This window comes from Lygodium microphyllum, chromosome 20 (genome assembly GCF_053477565.2).
Source record: "Lygodium microphyllum isolate KBCC chromosome 20, Lygodium_microphyllum_v1.1.10, whole genome shotgun sequence".
NCBI classification, from domain to species: Eukaryota; Viridiplantae; Streptophyta; class Polypodiopsida; order Schizaeales; family Lygodiaceae; genus Lygodium; species Lygodium microphyllum.
Genome location: NC_141154.1, coordinates 55,696,113 through 55,723,764, shown reverse-complemented (window position 1 = coordinate 55,723,764; position 27,652 = coordinate 55,696,113). Strand labels below are relative to the sequence as shown.

Here is a 27,652-nt window from a genome sequence, read left to right as displayed (position 1 = left end):
CATGTTTTGAGTCTCCCAATCCTTCTAGCTTTCCCAAGCAATGCCTATTTGTCAATTTCCACAATCATAAAACTAATTGTATTATTATTTTGAGAGTCAAACATAGCACTAATGCAAGTTGTAATGTTTTTTGTTGGGAAGAAAGACCTACAACTCAATAAGGGTGCATGCACCAGCTTTCACTCACTTTTGTGATGGTCAATGTAATGTGAATGGATTTAAGTGTGAGAGTGAGGGAGGGAATGAGGGATTTGAGAAGTGAAACTTCTTCCTTATACTTGCTTTTCTCTTCTTCCCCTTCTTAGGTGAAAGGTAGATTGGAGGAGAGGCTGAGTTGCTTCTCTTCTTTTTTGTGTTTCCTCTTGTAGATTGAGTACTTGTGGATCGGATCAGGAGCTATGGAGTAGAGGAGGCGGATCGAGTTACCACCACACAAATCATGGAGCCAGCAACAAGCTTTCACTTCATGGCATCGAGGAGACGGTAAGATGATGAGTTCACTACAACCTTGTCAACTCATTCATTCTTACCTTCATGTAGTTTGGGAGAAGAATGGATAGATTAATGAGTGTGAGAGATGTATCAACTATGTGAGAGGCAGCCATTGCCAAGTTGGATGAAGCACTTAAAACAATAAGCATTCTATCAAGTTCAACAATTGAGCTTGTGAAAGCTTCGATATTTTGGTGTCATTATTACCAAGACTTGACGAAATAACCAATGATAGCATATATTCTCTTACCATGCATTGGAATAGAAGCACTACTCTAAAATGGAATAGGAGTGTGTACTTTGAAATGGATTAGTAGTGGTTTTGAAATGGATGTGAGATAGACTAGGATGGTGATGCTTGGATGGAAATGAGGAGTTAAAATAGGACAGGGAAATTGGAAGAACCTTAGAAAATGACCTTAATCTCAAATAAACACAAAAAGATCCAACATTTGGTTCTCTGTTTAGTGTTCTATGGGATTTAAGGGGCCTACTTGTAAGTCCAAAGCGAGGAACTTGTAAAAGCAGGGGGGTTGAATCGCCTATAGCTCTTAGAAGCTTAGTATTTTCTTAAATGAAAGGCTTGGTCTTTGCATTTTGGACTTGCTTTTTGTGTTTTGGGGGGATAGAGATTGTCTTGGCTGTTTTAGAAATTGATTTCTTGCAAATCTTGAGAAGCAAGTTAATTTGAGGGAAGCAAGGGAAGGAAAGGAGGAGACGAAGATAGAGTACAAGAGAGGAGGAGAAGAGAGTAGCAAGGCCTAAACCAAGGCTCCAAACATCATTGAGTAGGCCTAAAGGCCTAAGATAGCATTACCTTGGCCTTGGCCTAGAGCAAAGGCCTCAATCCTATTTGTCTTCATCTCAACCTTTGAGCCTTAGTCCTGCTCTTCCCCTCTCAGCTAGTCCTGCCTATGCCACAACCCTTCCTTTCTCAACACTTTTCAATTAAAACAAGCTCTTTGACCATAAAACTTCATAATTCTGTATGTTGATGAAGCCTAAGGACGATTGATGAGGCCTAAGGTCTCTTGGCCCAAGATTGGTTCAATAAGGCCCAATAGGAATTTGATTAATTAGGCTACATCAAGCCCAAGGAACCTTGCATTAATCAAGTTACCAATTCAGCCCACTAGGCTGTTAAGCCCCGACCTTGGCCATCACATTAATTTGGCCACACAAAAGCTTGAAAGCTTTGGCTAACCCATTGGATTTTTGTTCACATGTGCATTAGCCTTGAGGCCATGTGCCATTATTAAGGTGGTGAGGGTGATGTACGAGGAGATATTGGAGTAGGAGATAGCTAATGGAGGAAAAAATATGAGTGTTCATCATGGTCTAAGACTTGAAGATAGTGTGTTGAGAGATAAGGATGTGATATCAAGGGTGCATGGAGGAGACTCTAACAATGAGACAACTATGAGCTATTCATGGGTCATAGAGATAGTAGCCTTGCCTATTGTAATTCTTAGAGAACAAAGGAATCACATAGAATTAGTGAGCCACTACATCCAAAGATGCCTCTCAAATAGAGCCATAGCTATGCAATTAGATTTTTGGCCGCAGGTTATCTTAATTAGATTTGGCTACAACAAGTTGGCCAATGGTCCCTCTCCCACACTTAGCAAATAAGGCCATCAATTCAACTATAACAAGTTGGTCAACAACCCCCTCTCCCACACTCAACCAACGAGACCATTAACTCAACTACAACAAGTTGGTCAATGACTCCCTCTCCCACACTTGGCCAATAAGGTTATCATAGCCACCCATGCCATCTATCACATGCTCCTTGAACCCTCCATCCATTAGCTCACTAGTTGACTAGCTCCATGGCTCAACCTAGACGACATTATGATGTACTCGACTGCATAAATCACATGATGCGCTCAACAATAAGCATTATGATGTGCTAAATCATAAGCATTGTGATGTGCTCAAAGTGCCTAAAGCACATGGCATGCTTGATTCCATGGATCATGGTATTAGTTTGAAATAATCACCCAGTGTTTACGAGATTGATGGCCGTAATAATTAGAGCATGCTCGACTACAATTTGAAAGAATCATAACGATAAGCATGTGCTTGATTGGAATAAGAAGGCATGTGTTGCTTGAGCAAATGAAAAGCACAACGTGTTTGACTTGATGCCTCTAACGATGTTATCTTTTGCTTGTTCAAGAGCACTCATATGCTCGACCTGAAGCCACTAGGTATTGTGCTTGATTAACACAAGCAATAAGTGCAGGAGTAGCAAATTTTGGGGGCTTGTAATGCATTGCACACATCATGTGGAGCTCAAGGACCATCATTAACACATTTATCCCCGGCTTTTAACATTGGACTATGAATTTTGGTGATGTCTTGGTTGAACTAAGGAGAGCCAACTCGATTATCAATATTAGACTGAAGAATAGTCTAACCTTGATAATGATACTAGTGAGCACTCTTGGTAGATCAAGTAAACCTTTGAAAACCAAGGTTAGAGAAAAGAGCCTCTAGCCAAGCTACAAAAATATAGGTAGAACAACTCTTGGAAATGAAAAGTACTCATAAACTGCTAGGGTAGGCCTCAAGGATATTGTGTTGCCTTGAATGACAATTTCTACCCAAAAGTTTGAGATTGGATGCCTCAAATTGCAATCCCTAAATCTCCTTGACAACACATAAAATGGCTACCCTAACTACACAACTCAATCTCTCATGCTAGTTGAGGGACCCAAGTAACCATCATCCTAGACTGCCACAAGATTGCAATAGTCTCAAGTTGCACTTGTACAAGCTAAGCTTCCAAACTTGTGCAAGAGGCTACATATTTCGGTTGTGGTCTTAATGTAAGTCTTGAGGTGGGATCCTATCACTAGTGGCCATGGAAGCTAGAGCCCTCAAACATGTTCAACACTCATCACAACATCCTTAGGTCCAAATCACCACTCATAGGGGTAGCTTGCTAGATGACACTCTATGTGACATACCCTCAAAGCAACTCACATGCTTTGGCATGCACATCATTTAGGTTAGGTAAGGTATAAGCTCAAAGGCCATGCATAACTATCTGATCATAAGCCATGCAATGCAATAACGTTATGCGAGTAGTCACGGTTCGTTTATATCACATGCACACTACATTGACATATGTTGCATGTGTTGAACACACAAGAGCACACGTTCACATTGATGCATTCCCTTTGAGGCTTACCATACGCATGTAAAAACATTATTCTAACCACATAACACATGTAGGCATTGCATCAATTGTGCACACACTCCACACACTAGTCCAAGATGTCACCACCATCCAAGATGTCCCCTATCTACTTGATCTCATGTAGGGGAACTTGTGCCAGCAATACTCGATGGGACTAGGAACATTGCTTTAAGAGAGAACCAGTGATGTGGAATCTATACACTTGAGGTATTGTAGGACCCCTCACTATAGGGACATGTCATGCCAAACTCCTCCAAGCTTTAAGAGAATGCTCAAGTTCAAGACATTTATACTAGCTTGGGTTGCTATCACGTTTGATCAGATCTATGAATAGGGGCTCTATGGTGCCTAGCTAAATGGAACCATTGACACATGATATTGGTTTTGAGAGGCCATCTCTATCTGACATCAAGCAAGAATCGTCGGTACAAAAATCATGGTCATAATGACATAGCATTTGGTTCACCTAGGGTACAAACTATGTGAGTAATATTTCAAACCAAGCTACACTCAAAGCCAAATCTCCTGAAACAACTCGATTAGAAATCCACAAGTACTTGCAACCCAATGACACACCAGCGACCCTAGACTTGAATCACATTCTCAACAATGCCCATGACTATGCCTCATTGTCTTAACTAACCATAGTTGAGCGTAGAGAGGTTTGCACAATTAAAAAGACTATGATCTAATTGCAACTAAAGATCTCGAGAGACCACAACCAGTGAGAGTAATAACACGTGTTAAATTGAGGACGATGATCAAAATATATAGTGTTTTGAAGTGGAGGAGTGGAAAAGCACGATTAAGTAGCACGAGTTGCACTCAGGAGCCTAAAAAGGAACAATTGAGGGAGGCAATGTTTATTGAGACCCCTAAGGACAAGCCATCCACAATTAGATAGGATAAAGCCCTAGGGCAAGAACAATCAACAACATCCAAAATTAATGTGCCTAACAAAGGAGAATTGATTGAAAAGCCGAAATCTTCAAAACAGAAGGCAACTAAAGCATTGTAGGTTAGCAATATTGCTCGGCATGAACTAGGGAAGCCTCGCAAGGAGATGAAAGAAAAAGAGATCATTGATGAGTAGCCCAATGATATAATTGCTAGACACACTAAGGGCACATAATCTGCTGAGTCCACACCTTCATTATCTAAGAAAAAGCAAAGGAAGCAAAGGAAATAATAGCAACAATAAACAACTGTGTAGGAGCCATGAAAATGGAGCCTAAGAAGAAGAGTTAGAAGCTGATAGCCTTTACACACAACCAATCCATAGATATCTCCATGTCCACTTCTCCCAAAAGCACTAAACTTGTGAATGCTTCTGAAATTTCCAAGGATTTTGAGCAACAAGTGCCTCCAACTATTGCAAATAAAATTTGATCCATTGGAAAAAAAAGCATGATGTCCAATCAAGCGTGGAAACAAAACGATCTCAATCATTACTTATGATGACACTTGCCACATTTGATAAGGAACAAGTCGTGGTAGCCATGGAGCCTCATGATAATCATAAGAACCTCGAAAAGCACAAGTAATCCTACGCTCGTTTAATCTTGCTCGTCTTGTTGTGAACCTCCAGACATGTTAAAGCCCAAAACAATGATCAAAACCCTCAAGGAAATGGTAGTGAAGTGAGCTCACTTAGAAAATAGGAATGCCACAAAATGTCTTACAAAATTGGAAGCTAGGTTGAAGTTACTCACATGTATTTATGTCCATGGAAACATGGGTATAATGCCCAAGGAACATGAGGAATACCTAGTATATATCTACTAACATGGAAGGAGTAAGAACATCTTAGCAAGCATTATAATGAGCATCTAGACAATCTTCTACATCACTTCTTATTAGATGAGGAGGTTGAAGAGCACCGATTAATAGTTATATTCAATGAAGTGCTATGTTAGGACAACTTGTCTAAGATAGAGGAGTTGGAACAACAAGCTAAGCAATATTTTTCGATTTCAATGTTTCGAGGTAGGTGGTGTGCTCACATGTTTTGCAAGGCATTCGGTTGTTAATAATAGATCATAATAAGTAGAGGATAAATGGCATTTTGCACGCATGGATTTTTACTCATAAATGCATCCCATTTCTTATTTGCAGAAATAAGTCTCATTATATATAGACATGTCTACAACTCCCTTTTTACGATGTCCTACGGAGCCTTTTCGGTTATATGCAATCCCATTTTCTTGAAAGACTATCGCTTAATCAGCAAATGCCACCCGGACATCACATTTGAGTAGAGGAGGGCTGAGAAAGACCCTCATGTTTTGGGGGGTATCACACATACCTATTGAAATCCTTATGGTTTAGAGAGGGTTTGGTCTCTACATCTTGAAGTCCCTGGCCCTCTTGTAGCCACAATGGCGGACAGGTCATCATAATGCGGGGCCTGCCGTCGGGGGAGCCAGGTGGAAAGGTATGGTGGTCCCAAACATATGGGCATACGGACTGTCCTTAGATGCACTCTGATCGGACGGCGGCGATAGAAGCCACGCTGTAAGGGTTTAGCTAAACCTTGGGGAAGGGTCTGTCACCTAACCACGGTTAATGAATAGAGGAGGGAGAGAGTGTGTAAGTTTTACCTTGGCAGTACGTAAGGAGAGATGGGGGAGGAAGAGGAGAAGGAAGAGGCAGGCCATCGTCGGGTGTCGGTATAGACGTCCCCCGTCTTTCTTTCGCCGATCCTTTTACCTGCCGAAACCCTAGCTCTGGCTGCTCCCATCAATGGATCTTCCCACTCTCGCCTCAGTCCTCCAGCTCGCCCTCAGCACCAACCCTGACGAGCGCAAGGCTGGCGAAGAACGTCTTCAGCAGGTATGCCTGCCTCTCCTTGCCATATCATAGCCCCCACTGTTACTGCTTCTTTGCAAGAATGCTAAATGCACGAGCTTCTTTTAACTCATGTCGTGGTTTGTATTTTGTTTGAATTTGAGGCTTGCATTTTCATCTGATCACATGCCTTTTAACTTCACTAGTCACATGCCATGAAGGTTCAAATGTCATATTTTGATGCATTCCTGTTTTGATTCAATTGCTTCTAAAATCCACCAGACCCACTGGAGGACTAGAAAAACTTCAGGAATCGACTTAACTTTGTACTATACATTTTGAGTACATGGCTATCGTTCCTCTTTCACATCTATTTGGAACCACATCTTTCGAACAATTAATACTCTGTATTGTACATTTGAGGATATGGCTATTGTTCCAAGCTTCCTCTCGCATATCTATATTGAAGCATATCTTTCAAACTATTCACAGTGGCACATTATATTTTTCACGCCCTAAGCTGCTTGATAGCATTTGCAAGTTGGCAGGGAAGGTCAGACTCACTTGAAATCCAGAGTAGGGTTTTTAAATAAGATTGCCAATTAGCATCTGACGATGTTGACATGTGTTTAGAGATTGTCTGCTATACTTGATCCATGAATTTGTGAACGAAATTGTACTTGGGAAAGCATTGTATATATCAAATTACATTGAAACATGCACTGGATAATGGGCACTTTGCGACAGCCTCATTGCCATGCTGCTTGTCATCCTATTGAATTACATGGGGGTGGCTGTAGATTCACTGTTGGTCCATGTTGTGTCCCCAATGCGGCTACAATATAAACGACAAAGACAAAATAATCAACTTTCAACAGAAAATATATTCACACCACATGAGATTGGCCTATCCACTCTTGGATATTGATTACTAGATCCCTACTTATCAATGCAAACTGATCAATCTGAAATTGGCATTTTGGCAAAGGGAACTATGATGTTTAAATGTTGGTACCCGTTTTCTTCCATGGGACTTTTTTTAGGTCCATTGCTAGTTTTTGGCTCTTGTAGGGTTTCCTAAGAGTTGTGAGTGTCTCGTATATATAGAGGATCCTTTCTTTGACATTGTTTGGTTCATCTCCTACCTCCTTTTTATACCCTTGTCGATGTGCCAAGTTTAATATAGGGGCTGGTTGAGACCAGCATTGTATCATTCATATTTTTGTTGGTTTGTTACTTAACTTCATTGCATTCCTTCTATCTCCTTCTTCTCTTTCACTTTGTGTTCATCGTTCCTTTTTGCCATGTATGTGCACAAAGTATCATTCGCCTTGGTGGGAGCTAGGATTGATTAAAAAGGAGTCTTCTACAGTACTACATTTTATTGGATGGCATCATTAAAGTGCTAGGTGACCATTCAATCTTTGTTTGTCATCAATGGAGTGCTAATTAGTTGTGTTTCAGCCAAGGTTGCCATTTTTCAGATTGTGTGGATTAGGTCCAATCTCTAGAAGTTTGTGTTTTCTGTCCTAGCCATCTTGTCAATTTGTGTTTTGTTTTGCACCTTTACACCCTTCCACTATAGCCTTTTGATTTTGTACTCCCTTCTCTTCTTGCATTTTATGTTACTTTCGTCAGCAATCATTCGTGCAATAGCGAGGTGGAGAAGTTGAAGTCATCCTTGTGCAAGTTATCTGCACTAGGAACAACCTTTGTTTTTTGCAGGTATCTTCAAAGGACATAGATGGTTGACTAGCCCGATTAGCAAGATCGTGTGGATTGGGATTGTGGGGTTGTCGAAGTAATGATTGTGACCAAGAAAACCGACATTTTGATTTCCATGATTGTGAGGATTGTCGCGAAGATCTTAGATCAAGATGGAGATCGTGATGTGGATGAATAGACATGTTGTGATTGTACCTCCTGACCATCCTCTTATCATTCTCTCTTTGTTCTTTGCTGTTGTTTTGAGTCTATGATTGGCTATCGTGGCTCCCTTTGTTCAAGTGCGTGTCCTACCCTCTCTCCTCACTCTTGAAAAGCTGGATGCGACCAACTATTCTCCCTTGTTGTGCAAGATTGAATGCATTCTTAACAAATTTTTCCTATGGGAGTTTGACAGAGTCTCTCATCATTGACTCATTGTGGATCTCCAAGGTGGAGCGACATAAGACTCAATAGCTTTATGGGATTGACTTATAGAGGTTTGGATCTAATTGGCATCTTGGTTTAGACACTGGGACATTGAATGATCCTTGAGTTGAAGCTATGATACTTATTTGTTAGAGATTCCCATTCAATGAAGGCCACCATTAACTAGATGGAGGAGATTTGGGATGAGCTTGCATCTCTAGGGAAGATTGTGGCTTTGGCAGAGCTTGTTGTGATGCTTTTCACATCTCTTGCCATCATAGAATGACAGTTTTCTGTATGAGTCTTCTCATCTCTCTTACTTAGAAATTTCTCACTTGGGAGGAGCTAGTCCTCGTGGTGCTAGAGTAGGATGCATGTTAGGAGACACAATCTCGAGGGGTTAGTGTAAAGAGTGGTGCATTTTGGGGCATCTTCATTGGGTGAAGGACAATCCAAGCAAAAGAAAGGGAAGAAGTCAATGAACTTAGAGTCATCTTCCAACTCCTATATGGACACAACAAAAGTGCAAAGGATATTCCAAGTGTTGAAAGACCTTGGAGAAGTGTTAGAAGAAGTATCCTCATGTTCATTTAGTAGCAAAGGAACAAGTGACGATAGAGTCTCCATCTATGTCTATCTATACTTTTGCCGTATGACAAGAGTTAGTGCTTGTTCACTTTCATCAATTAGAGAAGTTTTCTTTGGCTATCTCATCTTAGGTTGGCTAGTTTGAACTAGTTGATTGCTGCAAACAATAAGTTGTAGTAATAAGTAACAATAAAAATTGCTTTGTTGTGATGCCTATGCCACGTGGCATTTACAAAGCACATGTTGCCAATCCGACTGCTTGGAACCGTTGGAAAACACCTAATCACTGCATAAAATTGCGTGATCTATATCCAAGAATTGCATAATTGTGCTTGAGAGTGCTAACCATACAACAATACAATACATTGCCAATGCTTGTCCAAGGGATGAATAAATTTGTAATATTCCCCTTTTAGATCTTGGATGGGGCATAAGGCTTAGGGATTTGGAGTGTTGCTAACTATACAACAATACATTGCCAATGCTTGTCCAAGGGATGAATAAATCTCTAATATCCCCTTTTAGATCCTGGATGGGGCATAAGGCTTGGGATTTGGAGTGTTGTCGAAGAATAGCGTGAGAAAGAGCCTTTGTAATTAAATCTGCCAAGTTATCCTCTTTTTTATAATACATCACATCAATGATTTCATCCAAGATCTTCTCTCGAATGAAATGATACTAGATCTCAATGTGCTTCCATCTAGCATGGAATATGGGATTTCATGCCAAAGCAATGTAACTCTTATGGTCACAATGAAGTGTAGTAGGACTTGTTTTAGGATAGCCAAGCTCTCTGAACAACCTTTGAAGCCACATTGTATCATGTGGTAGAAGTGTTAGAAGTGGTGCAGCAATGGAAGCATAAACAACATGCTGAAACACAAGACAAGAGAAAGAAAGATAGAATGAACACAAATATAGATGAGAACTCGAATGTATGCTCGGGAAATGGAATCCATGTCGAACACGAGACAACAACATACAAGAGTGAGTCATTGATTGTGTGGGAACCCCGGCACCGGCTCCTCTCCTGAAGAATCCACGTGTGACGATTGAAGTACACACCCAGAGGAGGAGAAGCCCAATAATAAATAGGCATAAAATGGAGGGAGCAATAAATGCAATCAGCCATCATTAATTGCTCCCTAGCCCTAAAAAGGGCACTAGAAAATGCTAGATAAATACTACATAAAATGCTAAATGAAATGCCATAGCCTCCGTAGCACTGACTCACAACGGAGCTGACTAATCTGCTAACACCCTCTCTCAGATTAGGGGTGATGAGATACAATACAATAGTACAATGATAGGGAATCATAAACTATACAACATAGAACCACCAGAAAAACCATGGATATCCAAGCAGGAAGTCGCCAGCTCACCACCAAGATGCCTCGGAGAGTATCTGATGTCGATGTCAATCATAACAGCACCACCTGAATATAGAGAAGAATCATAGCAGCTCTCTGTGTTATGTCACCTATGTCACTCAGGATATACAAGACCAATTTGCCAAACATGTCTCTGAACATGTGACCATGGAATTCCCGCCTTCGGCCAAAACTGCCAAAGTGTCCCCTCATGTGAGCTCTAGACGAAAGCCTCCCGCTCTTTGTCAAGAAAAGAACAGCCCATTATGAACCCAAATGTCAAATCCAAACTCTAGGATTTCTCTGCCAGTTAATGAGGCTGCATTAGGGACATCCCTCTTTGGATCTTGTGCATCTATAGAAAAATATAGATGAGGCATGCATGCCCCACCACCACACCCTCTCACAATCCCTCGCTGGCACCGAAGAGTCGTGAGGGATGTCATCATGCCATCACTAGAAAGCAGTAGAGGAAGGGCCCATGGGCCATCAAGCCCTTTCCACGATCCGAAGAAGCTGATCCCTTTCACGTCTTGGACTTCGCCGTGGCCGGAGGATCGGAGTCAGAATCAGAGGCAAATGATGACTTGTCAGAGGAGGCCGTGGCCCCCATCCCGCTTCGTCTTTTGCTTCTTGTTCTTCTTGGAAGCCGCTAACTCTTTGCAATCCTTCCGTAAATGGCCTTCCTTGTCACAGTGGTAACATTGGGCCTTGGACTACTTCTTCGTCGAATCCCTCTCTGAAGCTACAAGAGCCTCATTTGAACCTCCATAATGTGACGGAAGCCTCCCCGACGTCGTAAAGTAGCCTCATGCTCGAGTAGCATGGAGGACATATGAAGAAAACTAACAGGAGTGGTAGACGTTTGCGCCCGTAAAGCATTCACCACTCCATTAAACTCCCGAGGAAGCTTGTAGAGTACTATACCAACAAGATATGCCTCTGATAGGGCAGGTTGCATAGTGCGAAGCTAGTCTTGGAGTTGGGTAACTCGAAGTAGGAATGATTGGATCGTATCCTTGGGTTCAAACTTCAGTTGCTGGAGCTGGCCATAGAGAGTAACAGCCCTCATGGTGGAAGGAGCCTCGTACATCATCTGTAACGTCGACCATACGTTTGAAGCTATCGTACAGGAGGTGACCATCGGTAGGACTCTTTGGAAGTACATCGAAGTAATGCCGAATAAGCACGGGCATCATCTGAATCTCATGTAAGCACTGCCTCCTCATGATTGTCTTCATCAAAATCAGATGGAATAGGAGAAGGTTGTCGAGGACGCGCCATAGCTTCTCCAACCATGTATCACAGGTCCATGGAGCTTGTCATCAGTGGATGTGCAAGGAGGAGCCATTTGTAGAGGATTTAGAAAAGTAGAGAAAATAAGGGATTGGGAGAGGGAACACAACCAAATCACAAGCACAGATTGCAAAAATCAAGAGTTCACATACAATATAACCCAAAATTTGACCGAAATAAGCCAAAATCTGCTGCACAAAGTCAAAAAATCAATTCAAAACTGCCAGAAATAGCAAAAACGGCCTATTTTGCTAGTCGCCCAGCCCAAAATAGTACCGAGTACAGCAAAATGCAGGCTACACACTGCGTAAACAGGTGCAGGGAACTGTTGCCAACAGGCTGATGATGAAAACACAGGCAGCAGGGGGTGTTGGACAGGTAGGCGATGCAGATGCTGATCAAAACGCAGAGTATGGAAACCAGGAACTGGTCGCAATCAGGTTGACAGCAGTTGCCAGGGCAGCAGAGGGTTAAATCAGTCCTGAAATCAGCAATAAAACACAGCACAAGGTGTGCACAACCTGAAACCTGAAACTATGTCAGAAGTGGTGCAGCAATGGAAGCATAAACAACATGCTGAAATAAACTGCTGAAGCACAAGACTAGAGAAAGAAAGTAAGAATGAACACAAATACATATGAGAACTCAGATGTATGCTCGGGAAACGGAATCCATATTGAACACGAGACAGTAGCATGCAACAATGAGTCATTGACTGTGTGGGCACCCCGGCATTGGCTCCTCTCTCTTGAAGAATCCACATGTGATGGCTGAAGTACACCCAGAGGAGTAGGAGCCTAGCAATAAATAGGCATAAAATGGGGGGAGCAATAAATGCAGTCGGCGAGCATTAAATGCTCCCTCGCCCTAAAAAGGGCGCCAAAAAATGCCAGATAAATACTACATAAAATGCTAAATGAAATGCCACAGCCTCTGTTCACAGACTCACAATTGAACCGACTAATTTGCTAACAAGAAGGTGGTGCTCTACACTTCACCTTTGTAGATGACACGAACTGTGAGCTCCTTCTTTTACTCCAAGAGATAGCACATGCACCCAAAGTGGAGCAATAGCTTGTTGTTGACCTCCTATGGTCAACATCTCTAGCCTAATCGAAATTGGTCCAACCTTGTAGAGCCAAGGTCGAATCTCCTGTACTTCTTGCTGGATAATAAATACTTGCTCGGAGATGAAAATTGCCCTCGGAGTTTGCCAAATCTCATGACCTAGATAGAAGTGGAGAAGGCCCATATTCTTCATCTTAAACATCTCGTGTAGTGCCTTCTTTGTCTGCTTGACCTTTTGGGTATGGTCACCTATCAAAATGAGATCATCCACATAAAGTGTGAACAATGCGTGTCCTCCAGTTATGGTGTGGACATACAACTAGGGATTAGCAGAAGAACAACAATACTCTAACTTCCCTTGGAGGAACAAGTTGATCTTCTCATTCAAGCATGCGAGCTTGTTTGAGGCCTTTGAGGGTCTTCTTCAACCTGTATACTTTGCCATTTGATGAGGAAAAGCTAGGAGGTTGCCCAACATAGATCTCCTCCTTCAAATCACCATTAAGGAGGGTAGACGTCACATCAAGCTGATTAATTGGCCATCTCATATGGCTAGCTAAGGCAAGAATGGCCCTAATGGTAGCCATTCGAGCTATAGATGCAAAGCTGTCATGGAAATCCACTCTTGGTTGCTACATGAATCCTTTAGCAATGAGCTGCATCTTGTGCCTATCCAGAGTGCCATCACAATGATACTTGGTCTTAAAGACTCACTTGACTCCAATCACCTTTCAATGAACGGGTTGAGGCATAAGATCCCTAGTGCCATTCTGTTCAATTGCATTCAACTCTTGCTCCATAGCCTTCTTCCATACCATGGCTGCAAAGCCTCCTTCAGGGAGGTGGGCTTTCTATCCTGTATGCCATGAGACACCAAACAATAGTTAGTATAAACAAGCTCTATGGAGTGTGCCTGGTTTCCACAAGATCGTTGTAGGCCATCCTGTGGCTGCCAGTCCTTAGGAATGCCCTCAATCCTTGCATCACAGAATGTACTAGTCACCGTTGATGTAGGGGATCAATTAAGGATGTGGACAATGGTGGCCACTGCTTTAGCCCATAGACATTGAGGTATTTGCAAATGCTCCATCATAGTCCGTGCCATCTCCATCACACTGCAATTGTTCCGCTTAAATATGCAATTCTCCCCAGTTGTGTTTGTGTTGTAAAACTCTTGGTGAATGCTAGAATTTGCACAAAACCAGCTTGTTGTAGACAAACTCCCCTCCCTTGCCTGAATGCAAGGTCTTGAGAGTTTCTTGCAAGACTTGTTCTCCTCGAAGATCAACCAACCCTTGAAGTGTGTGAATGCTTGAGACTTTAGTTCCAAGAAATATGCCCAAGTTATCCTACTAAAATCATTAGTTAGCATAAAGTATAAACTATCTTGAAAGGACACCTTCCACATCGGTCCACATAAGTTTGTCGAAACAAACTCCAAGGGCACTTTAGCCCTATGTGAAGCCTTGGGAATATCACCTTTATGGCAATCCATGCACAGGTTCACCTTAAGCTAACATTCGAAGGTACTTGTAGTTGAGGTGGCCAAACCGAGTATGCTCTAGCTCGGTAGGAGTCAGCGAAGAGATAGAAAATATTATGATGGAGTTAGGATATATAAAAGAAGAGGAAGCAAGGTGGACATGTCAGAGGGATGAACTTCTGCACCCACAAGTCGCAGCCCAGTTGGTTGAAGAACCACTGTTAGAAGAAGAGAAGGGGGAGGATGAGCTCGATCCTGATATTGGAACACCTCTACCCATTGAGATTGAAGGTGAGGCGAGGTTGGCACCCTCCTGTGAGGCACGCAATGCCTTTGATGAAGAAGAAGATGAAGAAGTAGATGAAGAGATAGAGTTAGAAGATGAGAATGGAAAGGCGAAAGCACCTAGGGTAGGGCATCCACTACATGGAACCAACACTTCTACTTTAGATGATGATACAGGTGAAGAAAAAGAAAAGAGAGAGGAATTAGAAGAGAAGAAAGAAGAAGAGGGGGAGGATGAACTCATCCTAGATCTTGGAACACCTTGACCTCGACAATCGCAACCCTAACAAGAATCAACCAAACCCTCACAGTTCAATGATGATAGGCTAGAAAAAGAGTTGGAGAGAATCATGAAAATATGGGATTAGATAGAAGAAGACGATAGAAAAGAAGAAGAAAGAGATTTGTTAGATGGAGCCATAGAGAAGATCAAGGAAAAGATGAGACAAGAAAATAGATGAAAAGAGATAGAAAAACATGTAGAGTTAGCTTGGAAGAAGCTAGAAGAAGAAGAGAAGCTAGACCATGATAGGAGAAAACAAGTAGAAGAAAACAAGAAGAAGAAAGTTAGGAAAAAGATTGAGCAAGAAGAAAAAGACGAAGAAAGCAAGTGGAAGGAACAAATATGGAGAGCCAGGAAGCCAAAGGAAGAAGATAGGCTAGAGCAAGAAGAGCAAGAAAAGATAGATCAAGGCAGGAAGGCCAAAGAAGAAAAGATAGAAGACAAGAAGGAAGAAGATGAGCAAAAGATAGAGAAGGAAAAGAAAGAGAATGAGACGAAGAAGGTGGCGAAACCAAACACGAAGAAACAGAGGCAAGCCACTAGAGCCAGGATGAGAGATGAGAATGAAGATGCCTTCAAAACCCCCCAAACTCAACTTGTGGCTAAGGACAAAGCAACCCTAGCTTTGGATCCAAGGCCACATCCCATCCTAGCCAAATCAGATCAAAGTAGGAACCAATTGCACTTTAGCAATGGAGTCATTGGCTACGCCTTTGAGCCCGAAGAGGCAAACCCTTATGAGCTTGGACAAAAAGAGTTAGAGGACAAAGCCTCAAAGAAGGGAGAGCATGAGGGAGTGCTCGCCATATGGTCGAATCAAGGTAACTTAGTGCCATGGAAGGGAATCTTTCTAGTTGAGCGTTGGAGAACTCTCCAACTCACTCTTACGGTGAATGTCTTTGGACTATGGAACCCGTCGGGAACATACTCAATGCTAACAAAGATTGAAATCTCGGCATTCAGGCCGCAAGCAGTGCAAAGAGTTGTCATCCCGATCCTATGGATTCGTGACACACCAAGCTCCACACATATGGGCGTCACCCCGAGAGCTTCAAGGATACCTCTATTTCCGCAAACCACAATTTGGTCTCAGTGTGACGACTTAGTCCATTCCCCGCCAAGAACCTCAACTCCAAACAAGGCTAAGAAGAGCCAAAGAGTTGCCATGCACCAAGACCACACCTTTCGTGCGAGAAGACAACTTGAACCAACCAACTTGTCTAACTACAAAGCAAGCAAGAAAGATTCGGCAAAGAGGCCAAAGAAAACAACCCAAATGCTTGACTTGGCGATGAGGGTGAAGTGTCTTGGCAAACGAACCAAGAGACCCATGTCCCCAAGGTCCAAGGTGACGACACGAAGGAAGGGAGGATCAACGCAAGGAGCAACCCAATGGATTTTCTCCCTTAAGGCGTGGCACAACATGGCGACAATTGCACCACCACACCTTGACCCCAACGGCTCGACAACTTGGGATCGTGCCTACAAAGCTTGGCATGCAAAGCCATAAGTGCCAAGCCAACCTCAAGTTAGGATTATGAATCCTTCACTCCTCAAATGTAATTGTGTCGAGGGTGGATTGGAATGACAAAACAATAAAAGAACTAAGTCTAGATGGGTAGGCCCTGGCCAACTTGATAGCATAAGATATGTTAAGACCTCCAAGTCATAGTGCGGCATACATTGACCAACTTCCTCATCTTCTCATCTCCTAAGGTTTCCTCTAGGGGGGATTGAGCCGTCAGAGGGGGAGCTTTCTTCATTGGGTGAGGAGGATCCACCTTCCCTTAGTGAGGGGGGAGTCCTTTGCACAGAAAGGTGCTTAACAGGTATTGGAAGCTTCTCGGTTTCCTTCATAGTGGGATGGGCCCATCACCCCCAAAATCATTAGTCTTCCCCTTCCTTTTGGGTTACCCCTTAGCACTCCTTCGTCTGTGACTCCTTCCCCTCCTCCCACACCTTCATCCTCTCCCCTTCCATCCTTGATGGCTTCTTCATCTACTACTTCTTCATCAAGTACTTCTACCCCTTCTCCGTCTCCTCAAGTTTCCTCTGGGGGGGAATGAGCCATCAGAGGGGGAGCCTTCTTCATTGGGTGAAGAGGATCCACATTCCCTAGTGAGGGGGAGCCCCTTTCGTGGAAAGGTGCTTTATAGGTATTGGAGCCTTCTTTTCCTCCTTCATAGTGGGATGGGCCTATCACCATTCCTTGGTGGTATCGGCGGCTCATGCAGGATTTAGCGATTACCTAGTTTTGTGAGTCTCCTCTTGGCCCACGCAAGTCAGGTAGGTTATAGGTCTAGCAAGATAGTTCACTCTGTGTGAACTATGCTCTTATCTCTCAGATTCTTTAGGACCATGAGCCTATTACAGTTGATGAGAATATATGGCACAATGCTATGTAGACTAAGCTTGGTTCTATTGAGTGAAACTAGACTTGGGAGTTGGTTCCTTGTCCGAAGCGGTGGAAGGTGATTGGTGTTACGCAAGTCTTCAAGAACAAGTAGCTTGCAGATGGAACCTTGGAAAAGCGTAAGGCATGGCTTGTTGCCAAGGGATTTTTTGAGAGAGCAGGTTTGGATTATTTTGAGACTTTTGCACCAACAACTCGAATGTCTACTATTTGAGCTATCTTGGCTTTGGCCAGCCATCACCATTGACCTGTTTATTAGGTGGACGTGAAGTCGGCCTCTTTGAATGGCATCTTGGAGGAGGAGATTTATGTCTCATAGCCTCTTGGTTTCCTTTTGCAGAGGAAGGAGGATCATGTTTACAGGTTGCGGAAGTCCCTCTATGACTTGAAGCAAGCTCCTAGGCCTTGGTATCAACGGATTGATCGCTTCTTCTTAGGCAATGGCTTCCATCAATCGGATCATGATCCCAACCTTTATTATAAGGTTGCAGAGGGTAGGCACGTCTTCGTCATCTTGTATGTTGATGACCTTATCATTACACGGAGTGACATACAGGAGGCTGACTCTACTCCACAAATATTGGGTTAGGAGTTTGACACGACGGATCTTGGGATCCTACACTTCTTCCTTGGATTGGAAATCTACCAGATGGCACAATGCTTTTTTATCTCCCAGCACAGGTCATTGCCAAGCTTCTCTTGGAGTTTAGTATGGTTGAGTGTCAGCCTATTTCTTGCCCCATGGACCCAGAGTCCAAGCTTTTGGCAGCAAGGGATCCCCTTAGTGATGCCACCCATTATAGATGCCTTGTTGGCTCTTTGATTTGGCTGATCCACACTTGGCCGGACATGTCTTTTGTGGTGGCTTTGTTTTCTTCTTTTATGAAGAATCCTAGATAGGCTTACTGGTGAGCCACCTTGGGCGGTCTACGCTATCGAAAAGGGACTTGATCCTATGGGATCATATATGGAGAGGGGGCCACTCTTTCAAGATGGGGTGACTCTATTTGGGCAGGTGATGTGGACTCATGGTGGTCCACTACTTGTTATGCCTTCTCCCTTGGATTGGGAGCTATCTCTTGGAGTAGTAAGAAGTAGCCTATTGCGGCTCTTTCCTCTATAGAGGTCAAGTATTGTGCCCTGTGTTTTACTGTTGTGGAGGCAGTTTGGTTCTGTCGTTTATTGGCGAAGATTGGCTTTCCATAGATACGTCCTATGGAGTTGCAAGTGGACAACTAGAGTGCCCTCGCTCTAGCCAAGAACAGAGTGTTTCATGCTCGCATGAAGCACATTGAGGCTTTGTACCACTATGTTTGAGAGCGGATTGTGGACTTTTGAGTTAGGGTAGCCTACCGTTTTGCTAAAGACAATGTGGTGGATCTCTTTACAAAGCCTTTGCCCAAGGCTTCTATGCTTCATCACATGAGGTTGTTGGGCCTTCAGACGCTCCTAAGATTTGAGAGGGGATGTTAGCCTGTCACTTTTAGTGTTGTCAATGTATCATCTTTTAGTTGTGAGCTTTTGTTAGAGTCTGACAGAGTTATGGGAGCTCTAGCATTTTAGCATGCATTTTTCTTGCTTTAGGCCTCATTCTTATGCTTGTTAGTCGGATTTCATCTCGTGTGAGTCACACATTGTTTGGATTATCATGACATTATTTATGGCACTTTTTCCTGCAGTGGACTGCATTTATTGCAGTCATATCATTATTTCTAGCTGGTCGCCCAGATTTAGGGGTTTTCAGCTATTTATAGCTGCCCCCTCCCACACTTTGATCATCATCTTTTGTAGGCTGCTTCTTCAATTGCAGGCACACTCCGTCGTCTCCGGTGCTGCTGCTGCTGTCATCATTTCCAGCTAGATTTGGTGCCCTCACGAATGCCTCGGGCTATTTGCAAGACTTGTCAGTCCTGTTTATATTGAGCATTTAGTTCAGTCAATGTAGATTTCTTTCTTCCTTCATCTTCTTGCTGTCTTCTTTCTTCGTGTTCAAGTTTCTTCTTTTTCCATTGCACACTCTTACATGATCAAGGATTCTTCCATACTTAGGAGGAGAAAATGTAGCTAGTAAAGGTACTTGCCCGTTGAGATAAGTTCAATGCTGCATTTGCTCGTTCCTCTCTCTCTCTCTCTCTCTCTCGCACACTAGCCATGATGGCTTATATAGAGCATCTAATCAATGCTCATGAGATATGGTTGGAGTTGGACCAGCTTTACAATAGGATGATTGTGATGAAGTGGATTTCTTTGGAGGTATACTATCGAGTTGCAGGCTTTGGACTTGAACAAGTCCACCTCCATGTGAGAGCATGTCAATAAGCTTCGACAATTGTAGATGTAGATTTAGAATGTTGGAAAGGCTATTACTCTGAGGATATGGTGATTTGTGAATACTTTGTTGTCATAGTCACCACCTTGATCCACTTCATTCTATTCTGCCTTGATTGCTTCTCATGGTGGGTGGAGACCCTTAAGTGGGAGGAGCTGGTTCCTATGGTCTTGGACCAAGAGGAGCAATTGAAGAGTCTCAATCCTAAGAAATTGAAGGTTGTTACATGCTAGATTTCCCAAAAGAAGGGGAAGGAGAAGAAGAAGGATGGTGAAAACAAGGACAAGGAGTATACTTGCCACGTGTGGTAAGTCAGTCATTGGAAGAAAGATTGTCGTGACAAGGATAAGAGGGACACCAAGGAGGAGAAGAATACTACAAAGGACTCAAGAGCGGTGGCTGTTGCTCCATTAGTGGCTTTCCTTCATCTAGAAGTGATCGAGCCTTCTACATCAAACTTGATTGATGTAGTGTTGATGGCTCCACAGTTTGAAGAGTGGATTGTTGATAGTGGCACTTCCCACCATATGATTCCTTCTCTATACAGTAATGTCCATATGCGTTCGATGCATGGGTATATTTCAATTGGTGATAGCTCTTTTGTTCCTATCCAAGGTAAGGTGATATGTAGCTAATTCCAAATGGGTAGGGTGGTGCTCGTAGCTCGGAGGTTCTTTATGTACCCCACTTGGGCTGTCATCTTCTTTCAATGAGCAAGATTTGTGGGCTTGGCCTCACAATTGAGTTTGATGCATATTGCTTGGAGTTCTTGATGGCAAGACTATGCAGCTGCTCTACCAAGGGCATGAGGAGAATGATGTCTACAAGAACTGGAGCTCCACAATCCTTCTTCCTTACTTCTTTCTTTGCAATCTTAGACCAAGTTGTGGCGTGCTCGGTTTGGCCACCTCAACTATGAGTACCTTCTAAAGGCAGCCTGTGATCAGCTAGTTCGTGGTTTTGCAAAATATTGGGTGAGCCATCCCCCTTGTGTGTCTTGCATTGGGGGTAGCGTCAAGATTCGATTCCCAGCAAGGCTTCTAAATGGACTAAGGAGCTCATGGATCTTGTTTCCACAGATTTGTGTGGGCCTATGCAAACGGAGTCTCTTAAGGGGAGTCTTTATTTCATGCTCATTGTTGATGATTTTAGCAAGATGAGTTGGGTATATTTTCTGGAATTGAAGTCAGAAGCATTCAGTGCTGGAGCTCCAGACAGTGAGATTTGACAAAGGTGGCTGATATGCAGAAAGTTTGTCAAGCATATCAATTTGGAAAAAGACAAGGCATGCATCTCCTCATGATTAGCATGTAAGTAGGCATTTATATGATGATGTAAATTCGGACGTGTTGGGGATGAGATGAACAGGGTACAGCAGGCAGATAATAGATTGCTTAGTCACTCATTGCATGTGAAGATGGCTTTGGCATTTAAGATGGCAGGGAATAGTGTGCAGAATCAATCACTTGTAATCAGGATTTGTTTCTTTGATAATTTTGTTTGAATGGATTTTAGAAATAGACTGTTGTCTGCAATCTGCAAATGTCATGCTTTAACTATTATAATCAGACCTGTGAACTTTGAAATATTAGCCTAGTTTCAGTGAGATCAAGTTAACTTTGTTCCCTATACCTGACATAGGGGTGGTAGCCATTGTGTTTTTGGTGACTCCTATATCATATACAGCTGTTGAAACCCTTTCAGTTGGTGGGATCACACTAAATTAGAACTTTTGGTGATACTGTGATAATAAAAAATGTACAATTCCTCAAGTCAGGGCATCATGTGTGTGTGTTTTTGGTACTGTTACTTTCATTTCTTCCTTTGATAAGAGGACTAAGCGTTATTTGAACTAGTCTTTACCTTCTGTATTTCTGTGTTTTTACCCTTGTATTGTTGCTGGCAGTGTCAGAGTGTACCTGGGCATCTGGTGGGTCTCTTACAAATCATTGTGGCACCAAATCTGGATATTGCTGTGCGCCAGTTTGCAAGTATACACTTCAAGAATTTTATCGCTAGACACTGGAAATCGAGTGAGCTAGGTAAGTGTAGTATGTGGGGATGGTCAAGGATGATTAATGTAGGAATGGACACTAGGGTGTTATGATTTGGGCTCTCTACCATTTTCTTCTTTGCAGCCGAGCAGGTCTCAGATGTGGACAAGAATGCAGTCCGTGAAAACATTTTGGAAGCTCTTGTTCATGCTCCCTCTCTAATCAAGTACTTTTCATGCTCCTTTTGCAGTAAATGGTTTTTTGATTATGTCACGTTCTTCATGTTTTGTATAAGCTACCTCATTGTTTGGTGTGTAGAAGATTGTTAGTGACTTTGCATGAAGAGAGGCAATGATAAATTTATCTGAGTAGATGTGTTCAAGCTAAAGCCTAAACGAATGCTTATGTTTGTTTGCTTAGGTCCATATCCTATCAGCTCATCGTGAAAATACATTTTCCTAACACATCTTTTTGGATGCTTAGTAGCCCAATCTATGTTACGCAATGCATGCTAATGCATGTAGATTAATAGGTGTTATGGCCTATCAAGAACATAACAAAAAATGCAGGAAACATCAACTTGCCTGAAACAACTATGTTATTGCAGGAAACTCCCTGACATGATTTACAACCATTTTATACATTTATTCTTCAGGAACACTATGCAAACACGAATTACATATTACATTCATCAACACAGAACTACTTTCTTGAAAACTCACACACAGTTCTTTCATCACGACCACTCTTGATCAGATAACTTGAAATAGACATTGTAAATATTCAGGACACAAATACACAGTAATAGAATCAGATATGAGCAACCAAAATGTGGCGTTGGCTTGAAGAAGATAGCATTACTCATCACGCAAGATCTCAAAAGATACAATCTCCTGAACGTCAGGAAGGCGCTTGAATGTCAGATAAAAACTTCATATAACATTTTAAGTCACTTTGCATATGCTGGTTCTACATGTATACTAGTACTAAGGTATAAAAGTACTAATAGCAAGTGCAATTCGAGCCTCAACACTTGGCACAACCCGATGGATGACTAGGACTAGAATCCACAAGCATGCAACTATCTAACTGAAAGCATAGAAACTAAGTATGATAATGAGTAACTCTAAGAACATAATTATGCCTTGCCAGAGGCCTTGCACCCCTTGACAAGCCACACTGAGTAGCAGTGAATAGAGCCCCTCTAGGATATTCATAGCCCTCTGGTGCAGTTGCATAATTGGTTTTAAGAGTCAACAAAGTGCACTACAACATATCATGCAACATATCATGATCAAAAAAGAAGAAATACATCAAAGGCAACTAGTGAAAAGAACTAGGAGTGTAGAGAATGATGTCTCTGCGAGTAGACATCCGACACACCGAACCATCAACAACACGATCCTCATCAGTTCCATGACCCATAACATTAATTTCTTCATGCACCTCTTGAATAACTTCCTGCAACATAACATCCTTGTCCATCATCTGAAAATTCTTTAGCTGCAATACAAATGCCACATAATCATCACTCTTCTTCTCATCCAATGCATTCTCCAAAGTAAGATCCATATTCACAGCTTGCAGATCAGATACTTGCTGAACCAATGCATTCTTTTCATGAATCAATGCGTCATAATCAGCTGACACAAAAGCATCCTTACATGTGATATGGTCTAGAAACTATATTCTCAAATTTCCCAGCCATAACTTGCCTAGTATTTTTAACATCAGTAATCAAAGCATGTTGAATCTCATGAAATTCAGACTTCAGTACTACAGAAGCATCAACATCCACTTCCAAATTCTACAATATTTGCTCTTCAACATTTTTAAGAGGCTTAAACCTCTCCATCAACATCTTATGTTCAACCTGCAACCCAACATGCATATCCACAAAAGTTTGCAATTCTTGCATACAGTCGTCTTTCAATTCATGAGTCCATCTTTCAAACAATGTTGTTGACATCTTTCGCTTATCCACTAATTGCTACAAATTTGCAATTTTTGCAAGGTACTTGGTTTGCCGTTGTTGGGAATAAAGGCCTCGTGTCTTTTAAATGTGCTCGGGTGTGAACACACCCTTAGCACTTGTACTTACACATGTATATCTATCTAAAAACCTAAAGGTACACTCTCGTCATTGTACATGAAAATGTGCTCACTCTCTACTCTGCTTTTACGCACTCTCTCTGTTTCTCCCTGTGCGTAGCGATAGTCTGTCTCGATCTCCGTGCCTCTCCCTCACTATAAACTGGTATCAGAGCCATTAGGTTCTACATGCTTGGGCGACAGGACTGCGTGGCGTGTGTGGCGGGCGACAGTCTTGCGTGATTGACGGGCCGAAGGACAGGTGATGTGACACTGGCAAGTCACGTGACCCGCCCCACAGGTCAACGGGGTCACAACATTTTTTTTTTCTTCAAAATTCTTCTTGAATTTTCCCTTGACCTGACGGGGGTTGGCGCGCATAAGCACAAAATTCAGATTTGTGTATATTTTGGCCCAAAAATTTGGGGCTTTTCCTAGATTTGAGGATTGTGATGCAGAACAAGACAAATTGTCTTAGAAATTGCAGGAATTTGTGACATTCTACCTCCGCCATTTGGGGCTTTTCATGTACAAGCGCAAATTGGGCTGAAATTTCCCCAATTTCTCAACATTGATGCACATTGGACCCCATGCAATTTGGGGCTTTTGCAGTTTGGGCAAAATCTGTGCAGCATTTGGGCATTTTATGTACATGTAGGTTGAATTCCGCGCAATGTGGACATTAACACTTGGTAAAATTTGGGGGTTTTGCTGAAATTGCTCTATTTTGGCAAAATTGGCCTGTCTTATGCATAACAGAGGAAATGCAGATGTGTGTTTGATGCTTTGAGCAAAAAACTTTGGGGCTTTTTACCGTTCTTGTCAGATTTTATGCCCGTGGGTACATGTACAACAGAAATTGCAGCTGAAATTTTGGGATTTCTCATGTAATGTGATGCATATGCCGTTGGAACAGCTGTAATCAGTTGGATAATGCTGTAGCACATGGTTTGGTGCTTCTGAAAATTTAATTACAGATCTGAAATTTGTGCTTCTATGAGGTCATTTATTGTTGATTGGTACTTGTTTGTACCTTGGTCACTTGGGTGACAGTTTTGGGCCTGCATTTGCTGGTATTTTGGTCACATTTGGGCTGAAAATCATGGCTGGCAGCAATGACAGCGGTAATCTGATGCACATAAAGAAGCTTGAAGGCGAACATAATTTTGCAGTTTGGCAAAAGCAATGCTACAATATCCTGTTACAAAAGAAGCAGGCAAAGCTAATCAAAACCAAAGGGGCAAAGCCTGCGGACATGGATCAGGATGATTGGGATGAGTTAAATGAGCTTGCACGCTCAACCATAGAGCTATCAATTTGTGATGCCTTGCTCTTCAACATTGAAGGTTTGGATTCTGCATATGCTATATGGACTAGACTGGAAGAACTGTATGCACAAAAGAGTGCTGTAAGCAAAGTGTATTGGCTGCAAAAGCTTATGGATTTGTGTATGAAAGAGGGTACAGCAATGTCTACTCACTTGAGTGAGTTTAATTCCATTTTCAGCTAGCTGGTTGCCTTGAAGTTCATGATTGATGAGGAATTTAAGGCTACTTTCTTGCTTTGCACTCTCCTAGAGAGTTGGGATACATTTAGGACTGCTATGAGCAATTCTAATGTAATCCTTTTGTATACTGATGTAGAGAGTGCTCTACTTATGGAAGAGATGAATCGGCAGAACAATGCATTCAGTAAGTCTTCCAGTGCTTTGCATACTAGGGGCAGATCACAGCAAAAGGGCAAATATGATGGCAAGGGATGCAGTAAATCATGTGGGAAAGATGTTGAATGCCATCATTGTGGCAAGAGGGGTCACTTTAAATGTGACTGCTACAAATGGAAGAAAGAGAAAAGAAAAGGTAAAAAGACAGATGATAGTGAGGAAGAGAATAAGGACAATCAGCCTAAGAAGAACAGTGTAAAAATCGAAGAGGTGAATGTAGTCACTCATGACAGTGAGAGTGGGAGTGATGTACTCTTTGTCTCTTCACACTTTGGTGCACATGCTTTACTTGTAGATACAAATGATGACATGCATACCTAGATTTTTGATTCAGGTGCTTCCTTTCATGTCACCCCTCATCATGAGTGGCTTTTTGCCTATACAGGGGGTCGACATGGTGTTGTCCATCTTGGGGACAACGATGCATGTGAGATTGCAGGTATTGGCAGTTTGCAGTTATAGTTTCAGCATGGCTCTGTCTTTACACTTCAGTATGTACGGCATGTACCTCAGCTCAAGAAGAGCTTGATTAGCACAGGGCAGCTAGATGATGATGATTTTCATACCACCTTTGGTGATGGAAAATGGAAGATCTGTAAGGGATCTAGGGTTATTGCGAGAGGTTGCAAGTGTGATACTTTGTATCCACTTCATGTATCTAGTGTGTGTGACCATGTTGTTGCCGTGACCGAGCAACCAAGCGTTTCTTTGTGGCATGATTGGTTGGGATACATGAGTCAAACAGGAATGAAAGTGCTTTCTCATTTGGGTTACTTGCCTTGTCTTTGTTATGCTGATTTTGAGCATTGTGATCATTGCATTTATGGCAAACATGCACAGATGTCTCACAAAAAGTCTTTTTCTTTGAAATCTTCTCCTCTAGAGTTAGTACATTCGGATGTATGTCAAATGCCAAGATTATCTTTAGGGAAAAAGAAATATTTTGTCACCTTTGTCGATGATGCTACATGGAAGGTATGAGTTTACCCCATTCGTAGCAAGGATGAAGTGCTTGATAAGTTTAAAAAGTTCTTGGCATTGGCTGAAAATCAGACAGATAAAACACTTAAGTGTTTTCGCTCTGACAATGGTGGGGAATATGTGTCCAAGGCCTTTCAGGCATTTTGTGACAACAAAGTGATAAAGAGGGAGCTCACTGCCCCTCATAATCCGCCCCAAAATGGAGTTGCAGAGCGTATGAATCAGACCATACAGGATAAGGTCCGTACGATGCTGTCTCATGCTGCATTACCCCATGGTTTTTGGGCAGAGGTTGGGCAGAGGCTGTTATGACAGCCGTTCCCCAAGAAGCGTGGTCGGGCAAGCCACCTTCATATGCTCATCTGAAAGTGTTTGGCTGCTAGGCTTTTGTGCACATTTGTAAAGAAAAACGCAGCAAACTTGAGCCAAAGTCCTATAAATGCATTTTCCTAGGATATGGCGACGAGGGTGAAATGGGGTATAGATTGTGGGATCCCGAGAAATGGAAAGTAGTACGTAGCAATGACATTATCTTCCGGGAAGATCACATGCACAAACAGCCTGAAAGAGTGAGGAGGTTCGTAGGGTTGTATTTCGGGAAAAAATACATTTTGGACAGCAAAATGTGCGCGCTGTACAGCAGCAAATACCTGCCGTAAATAAACTTGTAAATGTAGGAAATGATCAGCTAGCTATTGCCCATGAAAATGAGCCATTACATGTGCAGGAACAGCCAAGATAGCAAGCTGTTAATGCTGATTTGCAAGCTGAAATGCAAGGACAGCATGCTGAAAATGGAAAATTTGCAGGAACAGCCAGCAAACAATGACCATTGGGTTAGAAGATCGTCTAGGGCTACTAGACAACCTGACAGGTTTGTTCTTGGTGCAATTAATGTGGCTGAATATGTCGTGTTGACAGACTGTGGTGAACCGTCTTGCTTCAAGGAAGCAATGGACAGACATGACAGCAAGAAATGGTATAAAGCCATGCTGTCAGAGATGGAATCTCTTGAAAAAAATGGCACTTGGGACTTGGTGCAGTTGCCTAAAGGGCAGGAAACCCTTCCATGCAAATGGGTTTACAAGATGAAGGTCACTTTTGATTTCTCACCAAAGTACAAAGCAA

General features: G+C 42.4%; 1 protein-coding gene across 1 annotated transcript in view; it reads left to right on the top strand.

Moving 5' to 3' along the window:
• Nucleotides 1–6,290: 6,290 nt before the first annotated feature.
• LOC148018915 (importin beta-like SAD2) overlaps nt 6,291–27,652 on the top strand; it is a 59,429-nt gene continuing 38,067 nt past the window's right edge. Inside the window, exons 1-3 of the mRNA XM_087701206.1 lie at nt 6,291–6,532; nt 21,642–21,777; nt 21,874–21,955. Of these exons, the coding sequence (XP_087557332.1) occupies nt 6,443–6,532; nt 21,642–21,777; nt 21,874–21,955 (308 nt within the window). The 5' untranslated portion in view covers nt 6,291–6,442. The remainder of the gene's footprint in view (nt 6,533–21,641; nt 21,778–21,873; nt 21,956–27,652) is intronic.